General features: G+C 36.7%; 1 protein-coding gene across 1 annotated transcript in view; it reads right to left on the bottom strand.

The window, feature by feature from the left end:
• Positions 1-20987, bottom strand: part of SEC63 (SEC63 homolog, protein translocation regulator) — a 71747-nt gene that overhangs the window by 9988 nt on the left and 40772 nt on the right. Inside the window, exons 13-19 of the mRNA XM_032338887.1 lie at positions 20462-20609; positions 17619-17701; positions 14979-15038; positions 14604-14777; positions 10164-10322; positions 5695-5796; positions 2104-2202 (exon numbers count right to left, since the gene is read on the bottom strand). Coding sequence (XP_032194778.1) covers positions 2104-2202; positions 5695-5796; positions 10164-10322; positions 14604-14777; positions 14979-15038; positions 17619-17701; positions 20462-20609 — 825 coding nt within the window. The remainder of the gene's footprint in view (positions 1-2103; positions 2203-5694; positions 5797-10163; positions 10323-14603; positions 14778-14978; positions 15039-17618; positions 17702-20461; positions 20610-20987) is intronic.

The raw sequence follows: 20987 nt of genomic DNA, 5'->3' as shown, positions 1-20987 counted from the left end.
TCACAATTTGACTTTCTAAATATACCACAAAACCCAGAAATCGTAAAAGAAAAAATTACTAAATCACACTACTAAAAAAAACCCAAATAAATAATGTTTGTACTTTTGCTTGGTAAAGACAACTGCAATAGTAAAACAAACTAGGGAGAAGTATTTGCAACAACTATCACAAAGGGATGTAACACTTAAAACAATTCCCCAAACCAATTAAAGAGCAATAATGCAACAAAAATGAACAATGGTCAAAAACAGACATAAAAATAAGTACAATTCAAATACACTGGAAGACGTTCAGTTTCACTCCTGAGATACAAAATTTATACTTACACTGAGTATAAGTAGCATAGTAAAAAGTGATTAAGGCAAGAATCATCAATGTGTATTAAAATGAGCAGATAAGAGACTAGTAGAGAATATTAACATAGTGCCCAAGTATCACCTGAAAGATTAGAGGAAAAAAATACCTTTTATAGTAGAGAAAAGCCTTAATTAAATGTCTAACCACTGTATTACCAGTGTGGGGCAAAATGATATAATGTGCCCCATAAGATTATATCACTTATGTAGTATTTTTGCCAAAAATATTTAAGATGAATATAGTCATGAGTAACCAATGAGACAAGTTAAACTGATGGATATTCTACAAAATATTTTGCCTGGACTCCTCAAAAATTTTGATGGCATGAAAAATTTAAAAACAAAACACCAAGAGTTCTAGAATAAAAAAGACTGACAACCAAATGCAATGCATAATCCTTGAATGGATCCTGAATTTTGAAAACAAAACAAAAACTATAACAGAAATTAATGAAATAATTAAGGAAATCTGAATATGGACTGCACATTAGATAAATACCATATTAATGTTAAATATCCTGAATATAGTAATTTTATTGGGCTTATGTAGGAGATGGCCTTTGTTTTTAGGAGATACATGTTTAAGTATTTAGGGTTACAATGTCATGATGTCTACAGGCACACATGAAGAGGAAGATACTAAACTATCTTAAATATAAGGCAAAATGTTAACTGATCAGTATAGATGAAGGATATGGGAGTTCACAATAGTATGCTTGCAACATTTCTATAGGTTTGAAACTTTTTAAAATAAAAGATCAGAGAGAAGAAGGTAAGGTGTATGCTATTTTGTATGCAATATTGGAGAAAATACATATGTGTATTTCCTTGTAATTTATATACAGTATTATATGAAGAATACACAAAAATTTTGTTTAACATCATTGGCCTCCAGGAAGGAAAATGGGTGACTGAGAGGGATGTTTCAATGGATGCACTTTTGTGTATCTTATGAAATATTAACTAGGTGAATTTATTATCTGCTCAAAAATAGGTGAAACTTAAATTTTAAAAATAGTAATAAAACTGCTATATCCAAGAAATATCCTTTACATTAACACTAACTCTAAGTGTCAAATAAACAAACAACAAACTACTTCATACATTTACTACTTGGTTATAAAAAGGGAAAAATATTTTTGGATTAAAAATCAATATCACAGAACTATCTTGAAATTCTAAAAAACCTTGCTCTTTCTAGAGAAGCAGCATGAAACAATCAAGAAAAACAAGATAAACAGATAAAACATACTCATCACAATGAGACAGTAGTGATGATATTAACAATGAATAAAGCCACATAATAAAAAATTCCATTCTAAAAATCTAATTACCAGTTCTTAAATTTGTTTTTAAGACCAAAGATATTTATCTTAGCACTAATCCAATGAGGATAAAAATCCTAAGTTTTTGTAAAATACAATTAAGTTCTGAACAGGAGAACAAAAGGCGTATATTCTCAGACAATAACAGTGAAAACTCCCAAAAATAAGTTGAAAACAAGTTTTGAACACTGATCAAGTTGCCTACCTTTAACAACACTGTATAAATTTCTAATCGGCTACTCCCAAAAGACACCAGCTACTCCCAAAAGACACTAGAGAACAGTTATAAAATGTGCCTTAACAAATAAAATACAATAAGCCAAATATGATAAGCTGACTTCTAAGAAAGACTTTATGAAGAAGCATGATGTTGAGATGCCATGTGTTTGTAAAAACTGAAATAATGTTGTTGGATAATTACCTCTTCTGTATCTTTTAGTGTACACACATGATATGGCATAGATATTAACGTCTGTTCCTTCCTATCTGCAATATAAAGCCACCACCATTCTTGTTTTTCCTGCAAAGAAAAAAAAAGTTTATGTTATCAGAAAGAACTAGAGAAATAACTGTTCTGCCTCATCTCCTCTTAGACATATTGTTCTGGTTTTATCACTGCAGTATTTCCAGCAGAGATACATGCCTGGTACAAAATAAATATTTAATATTTACTGAATGAATAATCATTCTTAACCATTTGTAGATCTGCTGTCCAAAAGAATTCTGCATGTAATTTCAAATTATTTGTAAAATACAATTAAGTTCTGGGGTTTCAAATGGCCCCTTAAAAAGCCCTAATGATGGCCCTCTGTATTAAGCCCTATACTAGCCTTAAATGACACAAGACAGCCTAAAAATAAAGCATTATAAACCACACTACAATATCATCTAGCAAATAATCTTGGTAATCTTACCTAGTAAGAAGCAAAAGCCAGAAAGTAGGAGTGGAAGGGACGTGGGCAACCAAATCAGAAATCATTAAAATACATCCCTCATAATAGAGCATCTCAGATTTAAAAGTCTATCTATACTCTTCACTGCACATGATTTTAATAAGTACAGCATTTTTAGTAGAACCTCATAAAAGATTAGGAATAGAAATAGAGGTCAGTAAAGAAATTGCCACAGAAGTCCACACAGTCTGGAAGCACCAAGCTTTAATGTGCTCAGTGAGTACTGCTACACGGGACACATGGGTAACTGTTTAGTCATCTCTTGGTATCCGCTGCTTAAGAATTGGTCAGTGAAGACAGCTTTCTAAAATGGCTTAAAGAAAATGTTTTGGAGCTAAAGAATAAACAAACTCTATTCTATTGTAAATACTCAACCAAAACAACACTAGATAGTTCTAAATTTTCAACTATTCAAAATAAAGTTGAAAAAAAATAACTCTTTACTGAAAACAGTATCATAGGGAAAATGTCTTTTTAAGCCAAAATCACTCACACTTTCTATTTTACTTTATCCACAAGACATTAAAATTTGATTACCTTTCTAAAAATGCTACACTAAGGTCAACTAAAAGCTCTTGTAAACTTCAAAGCACTACAACAACATTAATAAGCAGGATAAGTAAGTCAGAAGTACATGTTTAACTTCTGCTTAACCCGAGGGGGACTACCACAATAGATATATGTGTATATATGTGTGTTTGTCTCCATGTGTTGCACAAAGTGCAACACAAAGTTGCACACACATGGACTCAAAGCAGGCCAGAGTCTGAGTCACAAGTACTCAACTCGGCCACAGTAACACGAACACAATGAGTGTGACTGGGCTCCAATAAAACGTCATTCATAAAACAGGCAGGGAGGCTGACTTGTCTGCAGGCTGTTGTTTAGCCAATGCCTGTTTCAAAGCCACACAGACCTGGACTATTTCACTTCGCTAAATGTCACTTTTCTTCTCTGTTAAATGATAGGTGCCTAACTCGGGACGTGTTATGTGGATGAACTGAGATAATACAAGCAATGTTAGAATGTCTAGAACACCGATCATGATAAATAATAATCATGGGGGCACCTTCATGGGGGCGCCTGGGCAGCTCAGTCCTTAAGCATCTGCCTTTGGCTCAGGTCATGATCCCAGGGTCCTGGGATGGAGCCCCGCATCATCCTTTTGTGGGCTCCCTGCTCAGCCTGGAGCCTGGTTCTCTGCCCCTCCCGCAGCTTGTGTGCACAAGCCCGCTCTGTCAATTAAATTAAAAAATCTTCTAAAAAAATGATAATCATGATTACTAATGAAATGAGGTAGACACCGCAATCATTTTAGTTCTGACATTTCACTGCCTGAAATCTCATTACCAGAACGTATATGTAATATAAGCAGCACTCAAGAATGAGCAATTCTTCTTTACCTCTTCACTAAGAGCATGCCTTTCCCTCTGATCTCCCAGGTTACTTGATTAAAATGAGATTCATTCAAGAATATTTATTAAGAAGCTAGTGAATATCAATCCATGACATTGTACTTATGCACAGACTCTTTGATGCACATAGTAAAAGTGGAAAATACGTTGTAGCATGAGTTATTTGCACCTTCGATGAAACAGTTTTTCTGCTGGGTGAGATTCCTCGCCATTGAATGAGTTTCAGTAACATGTAAGTCAATTATAATCATAAAACTTAAAGCAATTTAAGTGGGTAGTGAGGCTGTTAGGACAGTCTGGTAAGTACATGGAAGGTAGACAGGTAGATGTTAGGAAAATCCTAAATAAATTTTATCTGATGAATGGTACTTTAAGATGTTTACAGCGCAGTTGTAGCTTAAATTAGAAAAAGGCATTTTCAAGGCTAAATGTTCTAAGGCAGTGAATGAACGTTTTGCTTATTAACTAAGCACAGTCTAAAATGAACTGTCTGTTATAAGGGTACAAATTATGCAGCTTATAACATCCCGTGGCACTTTTAAAGCCAATCAATGAGTGGAATTCACTCGCTTGACTTCGGGAGCCTTGGGGTTGGCAGGCTACTACTGCAATGGGCAAAATGCCTTTAACAGATGGGCTAAAGCTCAGGACACGCCAGAAAATCAGCAAGCGCGTTAATGTGGAATCCTGGGCTGACTTCTTTCCAAGTCAAAACAACAGTCTGTGCAGAGCCATTCATTTATTATTAGGAAAGCCAAATTACTTGGGAATTTTGCCTTCGGCAGCCCCCAGCAACTCTGGATTGACATTCTAAAGCAGAAAGCAGATTTATACATGAAATCACCTGCCAAACATGAGTGCTGAGCAGAAGGTTCTATGGCAAAGCTGTGAAGCAGTCTGTGGAACAGCTTCCCTGAACTAAGAGACAACCAGTTCTTGACCTCTGGCCATAGACAGAACCGTGGCAAAAGCAAAACCTCAGGGAATTCCCAAATTCACTGGAAAGACAAAAAACTCAACATCCACAGTTGAGCAGGCCAAAAGCACAAACCAAATAAGGACAAGAGAACAAAGAGCACTGATCAATCCGTCCTAAGTTGGGGCTCAGCCACTTTCAACTCTTACCAAACTTAGCTGGTCCCACAGCCATTGGCTATTCCCACGGACTGGGGCAATTACGAGGGCCAGAGCAACTACAATGGCTCCAGGTGGCCAGTATAGGACCATCAGAGAAAACCCATGAGAAAAATGTTTAAGAACTTTTTTCTTCCTACCCAAAACTTGATAGGCGTGAGGGATTCCCAAAACCCATGTAGTCCTACGATGAGGACAAAATACACACTTGTCGGAAAGACTGCCTGAACTGCTGAAGAGAAATCATCAGCACAACCTCCAGTCATCCAGGCACAGAAAAGACAGAAGCCCAGGAAACCGCAGAAGTACTTACAGAGTTAACAATCCCCCCATTAAACAACACGTTCACTAAATCTGATTCGCACTGAAAGGCATCCTTCAAAATGTGGCCTATCAAGAATGGATCATCTTTAGCACATGTGAGCCAGTATACACCACAGAGGGATAACAAGCAACTGAAAAATACCTGAAGAGAAAGTAAATGGAGTAAGGAAAACATGAATAACTCACCTCAGGAAAGTAAAGACTATAAACAGGATGCGTTATCTTTGATTTGGTCTCCAGCAGAGCTCTCTCCTTTCGCTGTATACTTTGTTGTAATTCTTGCCACTCCTAGTAAAGTAAAAATCAAACACTTGAAATCAAGATTGTTTTCAATTGTTCTCACTAAGAGTTTCCATCCTTCTTCCAGCTATTATTCCTGACAATGCTAACTACCATCGAGTTCAGTCCCACAGACCTGATCATTTCCCTGCTCAAAACTGTTACACCGTATCATTTCATAAGTCAAATCTAAGCCCTTTAGCATGAACTACACAGTCATGATCTGACCTGGGCCAATCTCTTCAGTCTCCTGTCACTGCCTGTCTCTTTGCACTTTCTATTCTTTTTTTTTAATTATCATCATCATTATTATTATTTATTTTGCACTTTCTATTCTTGTCACTTCAAACTACCTTGACTTCTCACCAAGCTGTTTCACTCCTCCTAAACCATGTTTGGATTTTTGTTTTCTCTTTCTCTAACCTGGCAAATTCCTACTATTATTTCTTCAGGAGCTGCTAAAACCTAAACCAGGAGCTCCTGAATACCAGAAATTTCCCTCAACTGAGTTGATCATTCCTTCCTTTGTGCTATCACTGTACCTTGCACAAACTGTGCATAATCTCTTTTGTACCCTAATGTTTACTTACATGTCTGCCTTCCGCACTAGCCTCCTATCAGTCAAGGGCAGAAACTGTTTTACATTTGGCTTGCATTCCTCTCTCATCAAACACAGTGCTTGCCGTGTGACAGATAATGAATAACTGTTTGTATAATTATTTGACAACTGAATGAATGTATTTTTTGGTATCTAAAGAAACTAGTCTGTCACCTCTAATCCTAATACTATACTCAGAAAGGAGTATGTCAACTGTTTCTCAAAGCACGCCTGGAGAAATAATTCCCTTAATGGGCTTTAATTTCTTGGCAATCAATTTAATTCCCAAAGTACAGAAACAGTCAAGGGCCAGCAACTGCTAAAAAGTCATCCTTGTTTTCCCCCACCACTCCCAATGGCAAACTCCCCACCACATACCTCACTTAACTGTACTTTGCACATCTGCGTGCTTTGCAGATATTGTGGTTTTCACAAGGTGAAGTTTTGTGGCAACCCTGTGTTGAGCAAGTCTATTGCTACCCTTTCTCCAACAACATTCATTTGCTCACTTTGAGTTTCTATGTTACATTTTGGTAATTCTTGCAATATTTTAAGCCTGTTTATTGTATTTGCTATGGTAATCTGCGATCACTGATCTCTGATGTACTACAGTTACTGTCTGAGACAACACGAACCATGTTTACATAAGATGGCAAACTTGGTCAATAAATGCGTGTGTTCTGACTGCAACAACAGTGGGTTGTCCCCCATCTCTCCCCCTTCTCCTTGGGCCTCCCTGAGACACAACAATATTGAAATTAGGCCCATTAATAACCCTACAATAGCCTCTGAGTGTTCAAGTGAAAGGAAGAGCTGAGAGTCTCTCACTTTAAATCAAAAGCTAGAAATGATTAAGCTTCGTGAAGTGAAGAAGGCAAGTTGAAAGCCGAGATAGGCTGAAAGCTAAGCCTCTTGTGCCAAACAGTTAGCCAAGTTGTGAATGCACAGGGAAAATTCTTGAAGGGAATTAAAAGTGCCTCTCCAGGGAAGACACGAGAGGTAAGAAAGAGAAACAACCTTAGTGCATGTATGGAGAAAGTTTTAGGGGTCTGGACAGATCAAACTAGCCACAGTATTTCTTTTAAGCCAAATCTTAATCTAAAGCAAGGACCTGTCCCTTCAAGTCTATCAAGACTAAGAGAGGTGAGGAAGCTGCAGAAGAAAAATTTGCAGCTAGCAAATGTTGGTTCATGAGGCTTAAGGAAAGAAGGCATCTCCGTAACAGGAAAGGGCAAGGCGAGGCAGCGAGCGTGGGTGCAGAAGCTGCAGCAAGCTCTGCACAGGATCCTGCTCGGAGAATCCAAGGTGGCTACACTACAGGACAGACTTTCAATACTGAAGAACAGCCTTACAGGGGAAGAAGATCCCATCTAGGACTTTCAGAGCTAGAGAGAAGTCAATGCCTGGCTTCAAAAGACAGGCTGACTCTCCTGTTAGGAGCTAATGCAGCCGGTGATGTTCAGTGAAGGCCACTACTCACCGACCTTCCTGAAAATCCTAGGGCCCTTAAGAAATATGCAGAATCTCCTCTGCAAGTGCTCTCTAAATGGAACAACCTAGCCTGAAGGACAGCACATTTGTCTACAATATGGTTTACTGAATATTTTAAGCCCACTGTTGAGATCAACTACTAAAAATTTCAAAGTATTACTGCTCATTGACAATGCACCTGGTCATCCAAGAGCTCTGACGGAGACACACGGTAAGATTAATGCTGTGTTCATGCCTGCTAACACAACACCCATTCTGCAGCAAATGGATCATAGAATAACTACCACTTTCAGGTCTTACTAGTTTAGAAATACTTTTTTTAAGGTGATAGCTGCCACACACAGTGAGTGACTCCTCTGGTGGATCTGGGCAAAGTATAATGAAAATCTTCTCATTCAGCCTTTTACATGCCATCAAAAACATTTATGACTCATGGGAAAAGGTCAAAATATCAGTCTTCACAGGAGTTTGGAAGAAGCTGACTCCAACCCTCACGGATGACCTGGAGGGGTTCAAGACTCCAGTGGGAGAAGTAACTACAGATGTGGTAGAAACAGCAAGAGGTATAGAATTAGAAGTGGTGCCTGCAGATGGGCCTGAACTGCTGCCATCTCATGAGAAAAGGCTACTCTCATGAGGAGCTGCTTCTGATGGCTGAGCAAAGACAGTGGCTTCCTGAGATGGAATCTACTCCTGGTGAAGACGCTGTCAAGACTGCTGCAATGCCAACAAAAGATTCAGAATATGATAGAAACTTAGCTGATAAAGCAGCATCAGGATTTGAGAGGTCAGACTCCAATTCTGGAAGTTCTACTGTGGGTAAAATGCTATCCAACACCATGTCATGCTACAGAGAAATCATTTGTAAAAGGAATAGTCAATGCAGCAAACTTTATTGTCATCTTACTTAAAAAACTGCCTCAGGGGCGCCTGGGTGGTTCAGTGGGTTTAAGCCTCTGCCTTCGGCTCAGGTCATAATCCCAGGGTCCTGGGATCGAGCCCCACATCAGGCTCTCTGCTCAGCAGGGAGCCTGCTTCCTCCTCTCTCTCTCTCTGCCTGCCTCTCTGCCTACTTATGATCTCTGTCTGTCAAATAAATAAATAAAATCTTAAAACAACAACAACAAAAAACTGCCCCAGTCACCCCAACCTTCAGCAAGCACCACTGAAGAGTTAGCAGCTATCAACACTTAGGCAAGAGTTTCCACCAGCAAAAAGTTTACAACTTGCTGAAAGCTCAGATGATGGTTAGCATTTTTTAACAATAAAGAATGCTTTAACTAAAGCATGTATGTTGTTAAGGCATGTGTTAGACTACACTACAAAATAGTATAAACATAACTTTTATATCCAATAGGAAACCAAAAAATTCATTTGATTTTCTTTACTGCAATGTTGGTGTCATTGTGGTGGTCTGGAACTAAGCCTGTAATATCTCCAAGGCATGCCTGCAATTCCTTATACTTTTATCCTTTGCCCTTTACTTTTTTATCCTCTTTTTCGCCTCTACCTGTGCCTCCCAGGCTAGTCAGGGAATCCCCTTTTCTCTCCTAATCCACAAGGGTAACTTTTAGCCCAGTCAGACAAAAACAGAACAACACAAACAAAGGAATGGTTGATCAGTTTACAGATAATTTGCAGTAAGTCTCTAAGGACCCATTATTTGTCCACCAAACCCTCTTTTCTACAGCCCATCCAAAAACCAGGTGCAACTTAATGCCACACCATGAGTTTCTTTTTTTTTTTTTCTATTCTCTCTATCCTCACAATCTTAATAAGTCCCTTAGAGACTCCTCCTTTCCTTAATGTCTTATATACCTCTTGAAACAAGGTGGCATTCTGTAAATGTTAGTCTTCTCCTTAACCAACCTCTTGACATTAGAGTCCACAATAATGTTTCTTTACTTTTAAACACTACCTGGAACTTTTGAAAGACTCTTCTAAGTAACTGCTTAGACCATAACCCACCTTTCCTAATTGATTTGCAGACTCAGCTCCAATGGTGAAAATTACTGTAAGACACAAACTAACTTCCCCTCAGATCTGCATCCTATACTAACAACAATTTAAGATTTAAGAAAATTAAGAAAGCAAATCCTTGTTAGAAGCTATTCTTCTTTATAATTCTGGCCACCATCCCATGAACACATGCTTGCAAAATAAGAGATTATAATAAAATATACTGGTATTGTTTAAGACAAACATACAAACAAGTACACAAATGAAAAACAAAAAACGTAACTATCAGAGGTATATAATTCTAATTATTTAAACCTATAAGTCTTACTGCTTCATCATCTTTGTTCTGTTTTTCATCTTGCTCTCTATCAGAGTCTCTGTCACTACCATCATCTTTTTCACTTTGGGATTCTCTATTGGTTTCTTCTTCTTCAGAATCACTGCCTTTGTCAGAAACTTCTTCTTCGTCTTCCTTTACTGCAGCTTCCTGAAAGAAAAAAGCAACCACAGAAGTTCTGAATATCTCAGCGAATTGTGAGTCCCTGAAGCTAACTTAATGTCATTATAATTAAATGAGCTCAAGATTATAATTTCACTATTCATACAGAATTTTAAAGAATTATAAACACACGTACTTATAAATATGTGGTAATCAGACTAAAGACTTTAACATTTGGCTTATTTGTCTATTGTTAGTTATTTTACTTATTTTTCATGTTCGTAAAATAAAAAATATTTTATCTTTAAAGCATAAAGTACACTACTACCACAATGGCAACATGGCTCATCAAATATATAAAATATATAATACATATATTTTTTAATTAAATATTTATTTATTCACTTCAGAGAGTGAGCACGCACATGTGGCACAAGCAAGGGGGAGGGGCAAAGGTAAAGAGAATCTCAAGCAGACTCCCTGTTGAGCACGGAGCCTAAGGATACAGGGCTCCATCTCATGACCCTGAGATCACGATCTGAGCAGAAACAAGAGTCAGATACTCAACCAACTGAGCCACCCAGGCACCCCACTTATACAATGTATTTTATTTGAAATGGCGAACTGGAAAGCTCATAGAAAAGTACTGCTTTGAGAATTTATTATCTTCTATAGCTTATACAGCATAATGTAGTAAGGAAAGCCAATATCCCAAACAAAATATTTACTAATCCATTTCAAGAAGAAAAAAGAACAGCAAATTAAATACAAAAAAACTCAAAGTAAATAAAACAGACCTGAAATCAATTTAAGAGAAGGCAGATACGCAAAGGGAAATCTAAACAAAACCAAAAGTTGGTTCTTTGAAAAGATTAACAAAACTGAGAGAAGACTTATTAGGCAAGACTGATCAAAGGAAAAGAGAATATAATAATAGGAATAAAAGAGACATTACTACAGATCCAAAAGAAATTACAAAGAGAGGACATTATCAATTACTCTGTCAATAAACTTGATAACTTAGAAGAAATGGACAAATTCCTTGGGAAGTATAATTTACTAAAATTGATATAAGGAAAAAAAGTAGAATTTGTTAAAGAAATGGACTCTAGGGGTGCCAGGGTGGCTCGGTCATTAAGTGTCTGCCTTTAGCTCAGGTCATGATCCCAGGGTCCTAGGATCAAGCCCCATACTGGGTTCCCTGCTTGGCGGGAAGCCTGCTTCTCCCTCTCCCTCTGCTACTCCTGCTTGTGTTCCCTCTCTCCCTGTGTCTCTCTCTGTCAAGTAGATGAATAAAATCTTTAAAAAAAGAAGAAGAAGAAGAAAAATAAGTGTACTCTAAAACTAAAATCCCTGGGCGCCTGGGTGGTTCAGTGGGTTAAGCCGCTGCCTTCGGCTCAGGTCATGATCTCAGGGTTCTGGGATCAAGCCCCGCATCGGGCTCTCTGCTCAGCAGGGAGCCTTCTTCCTCCTCTCTCTCCGCCTGCCTCTCTGCCTACTTGTGATCTCTCTCTGTCAAATAAATAAATAAAATATTAAAAAAAAAAAACTAAACTAAAATCCCTTTTTAAAAACTCTAAGCCCAGATGGCTTCTCTAGATATTCTTCCAAATATGAAACAAACCCAATCTTATACAGACTCTTCCAGGAAAAAGAGAAAGAAAGAATACATCCTAACTTGTTTAATGAGGTAAGTATAAACCTGATACAAAACCTGGCAAGGGTATTTACAAGAAAGGAAAACAATAATCTCTCATAAAAATAGATGTAGGAAAAAAATAAAATAAATGTAGGAATCCTAAACAAATATAATGAAATCTAGATAAATATGAAAAAGGATGATACGTTGTATTTGTTCCAGGAATGCAAGGACAGTTTAAAATTTCTAAATGTTTTAACATAATTCACTATATTACAGAAAGGAGAAAAATCGCACCATCACCTCAACGAATGGAGAGATGGCATTTAATAAAATTCAGTATTGCTCAAGATAAAAATTCTCAGCAAACCTGATAAAGAATGTCTACAAAAACCCTGCAGCCAACATCACGCTTAGTAGTTTCCTTTCTCCTGGAGATAAACAAGAAGACAAGGGTGACCACCATCCTTACGCCTAACCAACATTACACTGAAAGTTTTAGCCAATACAGTAAGAAAGGAAGAAAAAGCAAAAAGATTAAAGAAAAAAGTAAAAAGTAAAGAAAAAAGTAAAAAAAGAAAAAGAAAAAAGCAAAACTGTCTTTATTCCCAGACGGCATGACTGTGTACACAGAAAATCTAAAAGTACCTACTAATGGTCAGAATCACAAGCATACCCTGGACATATTCCAGGTTCGGTTCCAGACCATTGCGGTAGAGAGATTATCACAATAATGTCAAAATGACTTTTTTTGTTTCCTACTACATATAAAAGTTATATTCACACTATACTATAGTATGTTAAGTATGCAAACAGTATTCTATCTAAAAAAAATAATTAAAAAATACTTTACTGCTAAAAAATGCTAACCATCATACAAACTTTCAGTGAGCTGTGATCTCTGATCACAGATCACCATAGCAAATACAATAATACAAAGTTTGAAATTATTGAGGGAATTACCAAAATGTGACAGAAACACAAAGTGAGCAAATGTTGCTGGAAAAATGATGCTGACAGATTTGCTCAACACAGGGTTGCCATGAACCTTCAATATGTAAAAAATGCAGTATTTGCCAAGTGTAAGAAACTGACGCACAATAAAACACAGTACACCCATGTTGTCAGTTCAAGACTCCTTGATACAAGGTCAATATTTAGAAGACAACTGTAACTTTATGCATCAGCAATAAACACTGAAGAATGGGTTTCTTTTAATGTTTTTTGCAACAGCACCAGAAAGTATCAAATACAAAAGTGTAAATCTTATGAAAGAAGTGTCATACCTCTGTCACTGGGAATTACAAAACACTGCTGAGAAAAAATTAAGGAAGATCCAGGTTAATAAAGATAAAGCATGATTATGAATAAAAAGACTCAATACTGTGGGGCACCTCGGTGGCTCAGTCGATTAAGCATCTGCCTTGGGTCAGGTCATGACCTGAGGGTTGTAGGATAGAGCCCCATATATTGGGCTCCCTGCTCAGCAGGGAGCTTGCTTGCTTCTCCCTCTCCCACTCCCTCTGCTTGTGCTCACTCACTCTCTCTCTCAAATAAATAAATAAAATATTAAAATCGTTGATAGGCAGAAATGTCAACAGGACTCAAAAGCACTAACCATAAAGTCAATGAAAGACTTCCTTAAAATTAAGTACCATCAAAAGTTTCCATTAAGAGGGTAAAAAGGGACTCATATCCAGAATATATAAAGGAATCCTATAAATCCATAAGACAACCCAATAGATAAAGAGGATATTCAAATGACTGATTAAGTGTATGAAAAGATGCTCAATATCATTAGTTATCAGGTAAATAAAAACCACACACAGAGATACCACTACAGATCCCACTGTAGTGGTTATAATAAAAAAGAATGATAAAACCAAGCACTAGATACGGAACAACTGAACTCATGTTTTGCTGGTAGGAATATAGAATAGCACAACTTTGAAAAACAGGCTCTTTCAGTGTGCTACCACTGACTTACTTTATGACCCAGCTATTCCATCATTAGGTACATACCCAAGACAATGAAATGTCCACAAAACAAGTACATGAAGCACAGCATTTTTACTCAATAACAGGCAAAATCTAGAAACAACCCAAATGTCCACTAGCTACAGAACAGATAGAAAAACTAGTGTAGGGGTGCCTGGGTGGCTCAGTGGGTTAAAGCCTCTGCTTTCAGCTCAGGTCATGATCCCAGGATTCTGGGATCAAGCCCCGCATTGGGCTCTCTGCTGAGCAGGGAGCCTGCTTTCCCCCTCTCTCTGCCTACTTGTGATCTCTGTCAAATAAATAAAATCTTAGAAAAGAAAAACCAGTATATTCAGAAGATGGAGTATCACATACACACAAAGAATGGACAGCTTCTACACAAAACACACATGAGTGTCACGGACATAATGCTGAATGAAAGCAAGACAAACAGATTTCCACTTAAATGAAGTTTAAGAATAAGCAAAAGTAATCTATGGTAATAACAGCCAGAACTGGAAGGCATGGAGGTAGATGGGGGGGTCACTGACTGAGAAGGGACACACGTGAGCTTTCTAGGGTGCTAAGGTTTTCTGTCTTAATCTGGGTATCACAGGTACATACATATGTAAAATTTGAGGAGCTAAACACACAGAATTTGAGCATTTTAGTGTATAACTCAAAGACAATGATGATAACAGTAATAAACTTACACTCCCAACAACTCCATTTGCCTGTTTTTGTTTCTGTTGCTTCGACTGTGGTAAGGACACAGGTGTAGGTTTTTTTTTTAATGGTTTCTTTTTTTTTGATTTAGCAGTTTTCTTGGGTCCTTTGCTCTTCTGTTGCCATCCTCCTTTTGTCCTGTTCTTATTGGTATCACCCTGCTATAAATCACAACACACATACACACTCAGAAGTTATAGCGATAGTTTCATTTGGGAGTCAGAGTAATTTTTAGATAAAAATGGCTAAACTAAATGCTTTCACAAACTGAATTACTCTCCCACAACAATAAAAATCAATCAGAGAACCTAACAAAAGACTTCCTTCACCAGGAAAGAAAAGTAAGAAAAATCAAGCTTTACCCCATCTTCTGCTGGCTGTTCCTCTGCAGCACAAATAGACTGCTCCTTTTCAAATACTTCCTAGGGAAGAAAAATATGAAGTCTATCAACCTATATTTATCTTTCAGATAAAGTAATCTTTCAAAATAGATGACCAATAAGTTTTTTAACTTGTGACAACTGGGGGGGTAGGGAGAAGACCAGATTTTTAGCAATTACTAAATGATGTGTGCAAATTCAGCAATTACTAAATGACACTTCAAAAGTTACCTTCGGAAATATCTCACTTCGGTCTTGAATACATTTTGAAAAGTACATTCTATTTGAATTTACAAATGCAATGACTTAAGATACATAAACTCACTATAAATTCAAGAATATTTCATTGTTTAAAATAACTATGGAAGTGCGCATGGCTGGCTCAGTTGGTAGAGTGTGAGACTCTTGATCTCAGAGTTCTGAGTTCAAGCCCCTTACTGGGGGTAGAGTTTACTTAAGAAAAACAAAATTTTAAAAATCTTTTTAAAATTAGTTACATATATAAATAAAATACATAAAGGGTGAAACACTGAGAAAACCCATATAATCTAAAAACATACCCACTATATAATCCACTTAGGATCAGAATAAAAGGCATAAATTTAGGATTTAAATTCCAGTAACATTTCAGTGAGAATCTATATTCGAAGATCATAAATGATGTTGGTTGTGTTTAATAAATGTCCTGGACTTACTAAAGCTAACAAATAAAAATAATGATAACTTAGGCTTTAAACTGTTAGCCTAATTCAGGGGTCCACAAACGATGGCCCATTGCCTGGTTTTCAAATAAAAGTTTTACTAGAACTCAACCACGCCTATTTGTGAATTCGGTAGTTCCTACAGAAACCAAGAGGCCCATAAAACCTAAAAATTTATTAATTGAACCTCTACAGAAAAAGTGTGCCAATCCCTAGTCTAGCTCTACCATCTTCTGCTTCATTTCTTCATTTATTAGCTGGGTTCTAATACTTAATTACTCTGAGGTTCGGTTCATACAAGAACTTGAAGACAAATATTTGATTCTTTCCCTTCTCCAGGGCAATTGTTTTTTTTCCCCTACCAATCACCCCAGAAGTGTCAACAGCCCAAGACCAATTTTTACTCATTTTCAGACTGGGAATTCCAAAGCATGTAGGTAATATAAATTTGGATTCTATGTCCAATTCTAGCCACTGGCTTTGAGGTTTCCTCTTCTCCCACTTCTCATCCAGTGTCCATAACACAAATGCTTCTTTACCACTTGTTACCATAAAATCAACATCTTTGATTTGATATATCCTACTACCAAGTATGCTTTTCTGACCAGATGTCTTAGAGATGGGGTTTAAAGGCAGAGTATGTTTCCTGCAGATATTCATAGGCTCCAGAGTAGAACAGGCTAAAATCTCCCACTAGTTGAATATGCAGAGTTAAAAATAGTACAGTCAATTAAAAATGAGTTACAACTATAGTTCTAACTTGGGAGGTAATATAAATATGTAACAGAAACTAAGAAAAACAAGATGTACAGGAAACATATACAATGTGATTGAATTTAATGAAAGGAAATCAGAAAAGTACCAGGGTATGTGTGTGTGTGTGTGTATGTATGTATATATATATATATATATATATATATATATATATATATATACATACACATACATACATACATAAAGTGTAAAGGCCGAGGCAGTAAATATGAGCTCAGAGAAAGAGATGAAAGGATACACACAAGACTCAATTCTGGTCCTCTCAGACTGACAAGGGGTTTCCTGAGGGAGGTGGGTGAGAGAAGGAATCCATGATAGTGAAAGCATCATTTAACCCCACAGGTACTCATGCATTAGGGTCAATCATCTGAGTGGCAGGACTTTAGGTGATTTTAATCTCTTCCTATACTTTCCTGCATTACTTGAAGTTTTTTCCCCAGCCAGCATGACTTTTTCAGATAATTAGAAAAAGAAAATTTTTCACTATAATTTAAAAAATTAAGAGTAAATTCAGAGTCGACCAAGAAGGAATAGGTAAAGAAATTTCCAACAATAATCAATAATTAATCTTTATACAGTACTTTAAATACTATACTCACATTACCTTATTATTACAATGTTTTATAGGGAATTAACAAATCATCGCATGAAGAATTAATCTATTTTCAAGGGTTTTTTGTATGTAAAAATTAATGTGAAAAACTATGAATATTAATTTAAAATATCAAAACAACTAATAGGACTTGCAAAATTAGATTTTACTACTGTAATAGTTTTGACTTTGAGAATATGTGACTTAAAATGAGAAAATACATATTAGAACTTTAACACATAACTTTTTCCCTTTTTTCTAATTAAGTATAGTTGACACACAATGTTAAACATTAGTTTCAGGAGTACAACATAGTGATTCAAGAACTCCGTATGTTACACTGTGTAACCGTACACTATGTAACCATACACTATGTAACCGTATGTTACACTATGTAACCAAGGGTATTATAATACCCTTGTGCTATACTCTGAATCCCATGACTTACTTATTCAATAATCAGAAGTCTGTACCTCCTTTCCCCTTCACCTCTCAACATGTAACTTTTTTTAACACATAACTGTTAAAGCATAAAAATAAAAAGAGATCACTTACTGCCATTGTTTGCCTTGTCAACTTAACCAACACTGTGACTAGGGATCCTACTGTGATGTTGTTGCTATCTTCATCATCCAATACTACAAGATGAGAGTAAAAAATCACAGTAAACAATAAAATTCAATTTGGTATTTCAGTATTTTAAACTTAGTATATATATTTTAAACTTAGTAACAAATATTTTGACTGTCTATATAAAACACTCCACTAGATGCCTTCAACAATGCACTCATTTATAATTTTTAAAATAGCTCTCTGAAGATTATTTCCACTTTAAAGAAAGGGAGGTTCAAAACTAAAGTGAAATGCCTGAGATCACATCATGGCTATATTGGCACTGCCAAGCTTCAAACCCTGGTCTTTTAAAACAAAGTATAATGTGAGGATGACTGTACCACAGCTTTCTTTCTTAGTGATATAAAATCTGTCACTCTATTAAACTGTGCAAACCTTGTATTCACAAGATTTTACCTGTATGATCAATGCCGGTCTGCCTGTCAAAAATAAAATATTTAGAACTAGTATTCCAAGTCACATTAAATTTATTTCTTGGGGTGCCTGGGTGGCTCAGTGGGTTAAGCCTCTGCCTTCGGCTCAGGTCGTGATCCCAGGGTCCTGGGATCAAGCCCCGCATCAGGCTCTCTGCTCAGCAGAGAGCCTGCTTCCTCTTCTCTCTGCCTGCCTCCCTGCCTCCTTGTGATCTCTGTCAAATAAACAAAATCTTTAAAAAAAAATTTATTTAAGGCAAGAACTTAAGAGTTTTGTTTACAGTAAAAACAAAAGCTTAAAAAGCTCTTGCAATTTAATTTTTTTGAAATCACATTTGCTACAGATATTGCTAAAAGCTATTGAAGTAAGTTTAACATTAAAATTAATAAACATTAAAATAAACATAAATGTTAAGATTAAAAAATAAAATAAATTATCCTATCTTATTCAAATTCATTTTTCCTCCAAATTTTATCTCCAAGAGTTTTCTTCACTTTGTATTTCTCCTTACAGATTTTTCTAAGTTGGTTATGTTTATTTTACACAGATTTAGATTAGCAAACTCTGTTCTGGCCTACATTAACACACCACCAGTTGGAAAAGAACAGCCTCCAAGAAACTGAAACTGCTTTCTCCTCCATTACTGGCTGTGAAGTGCAACAGGTGGGCATCAAGAACAATACAATATCCTGGGGCACCTGGGTGGCTCAGTCTATAAAGCATCCATCTCTTGATCTTGACTCAGGCCACAATCTCAGGGTATGGAGATCAAGCCCTGAGTCAGTTCCAAGCTGAGTATGGAGCCTGCTTAAGATTCTCTCTCCCTCTCCCTCTGCTCCTCCCCAACTCCCTCTCTGCCATCTCCCCGTAACCACCCAGCCCCTGCCTCTTGCTCTAAAAAAGAAAAAATAATAATTATTATTTAAAAAGAAGGATAAAATATCCTTTCTTCAATCTGGAAGTCTCCATTATCTCATATCAAACCTGGGCTACACATCTGTCAACACTGCACAACTCAGAGTTGCGTGAGCACCACATGCGAATTAACAGCTCTAACAATATCTACCTAACATTTGAGGCTTTCAAGTGGGAAAAAAGCCTACAAGAGATTCTATACAGCCTCTAAGCAATGTGGGAAAGTGATCCACCATCTCTAGCACTGGATCTTGAAGCTGCTCCTTTCCTGCTTCTAAAATTCTTCTACTCTCCCTCCATTAACTATATTACTCATATTAACACATTTGGATAGCACTGTGAAAATATAGTAAATGTCTATGCAAGATGCTATGGAATGAAATACATCATGAAGTTTCCCGGTAAGATCACAAGGAAATCCAAACTCCCCACAGTCCCAGTTTTCATTACATGTATCCTACACTCCAGCCAAAACGAAACCAGATTGCAATTTACTTTACCTCTCAAACACCCCAGTCTTTGAAAGCCATTTTTCTCTTTTCAATTCCATTAGAATGCAAACTCAGTAAGGCAGAAGTTTGTCTTACTAGTATTTCCCCAAAACCGAGAAAAATGAGTGGCACTCAATAGTTGTTGAATGAACAGACAGCACAAAGTCTGTGTCATTCACTTAACACTTGCCTTATGTTTCTTTGTTTTTAATCCTAGGTCTACATCCTAATTCCTCAACTACACTATAAACTGTTTAAAGACAGATACCATTTCTAATACATCCTTGTATTCTTGGTCCCACAAAATTGTTCTCACAACAGGAACTTAATAAATGTCAAAATGCAGGATAATGTTACAATGAAGGCAGGGAGCAACAATCTCTAATTCTGTCACCACCATAAGATACTATTATTCAGCTATTAAAACGGGCACTCATAGGACAATTGTGTAGGTAGAAAAATCAATTTTTCACCCCAGCAGACACAGAGACATGTTGAGAAAAACACATGAAATGTGGCACAGAACATGGCAATTTCCAAGGCTTACTAAAGTAAACTGGACTTTTAAAAATTAATTTTAGAACTAAGCAGCTATTTCTTTTACACTAACAATGTACACTTCAAGTATTTTTTCAGTGCACCTGAAAATCTTTCATTCTTTGAAAAGTTAAGATATTCCTAAAACGTGAACTACAAAACAGAGTCCTCAGGCTTAATCTCATTCTGAGGAAGATAAAAGTAAGATTCTATGGGATTCTATCAGTGGTCTCAGAACTATTAAGCATATATCATATTCCATTACAGCCAATCTGACAGGTAAACTACAGTTCTGGGAAGTCTAATTACACATTATGATATCAAACGTTTTGAGAACTTTAACCCACATAAACAAAAGCCAATCTATCAAAAGGGGGAAAATGGTCAACAGCGAAACCTCCCACTTACCTTGTGATTTTATATCCATGGTCACATATGGGAAACTACCAAGGACAGCCATAACCTCTTCATATTTTTCATCTTCGAGGAAGTGCAGTAGATTGTGACGATCTGATTCTTTTAAACTCACCAAATCCTGAATAGTCTTAATTTTGTACTGAATTTCAAAAGAGAGAGAGAGAGAGAGAGAGAAAAAATAAATTCCAAAGTCATAGAATTTTTCACAAAAAGAAAATTAGCATGTTTCACTAAAACAAAATCCAGAAACTTTTAGAAAAATGCTAAGATTATACTGGGTCCCAAACTTGCAATGGTTCTACTTACAATCTTTCAACTTTACAATGCTGAGAAAGCAATGCGCTCAGTAGAAACTACTCTGAATTTTGATCTTTTCCAGTTCTAATGATATTTGACACCACACTATTGTTACGCTGGGGAGCAGCAGCGAACTGCAGCTTCCAGTCAGCCACGTGATCCATACAACCATTCCGTACCCATACAATCATTCGGTTTTTCACTTTCAGTACAGTATTCA

The sequence above is a fragment of the Mustela erminea genome, chromosome 4, assembly GCF_009829155.1.
Source record: "Mustela erminea isolate mMusErm1 chromosome 4, mMusErm1.Pri, whole genome shotgun sequence".
In the NCBI taxonomy this organism is placed as follows: domain Eukaryota; kingdom Metazoa; phylum Chordata; class Mammalia; order Carnivora; family Mustelidae; genus Mustela; species Mustela erminea.
The sequence above is the reverse complement of the archived record's forward strand: the minus strand, read 5'-3'. Positions and strand labels throughout refer to the sequence as shown.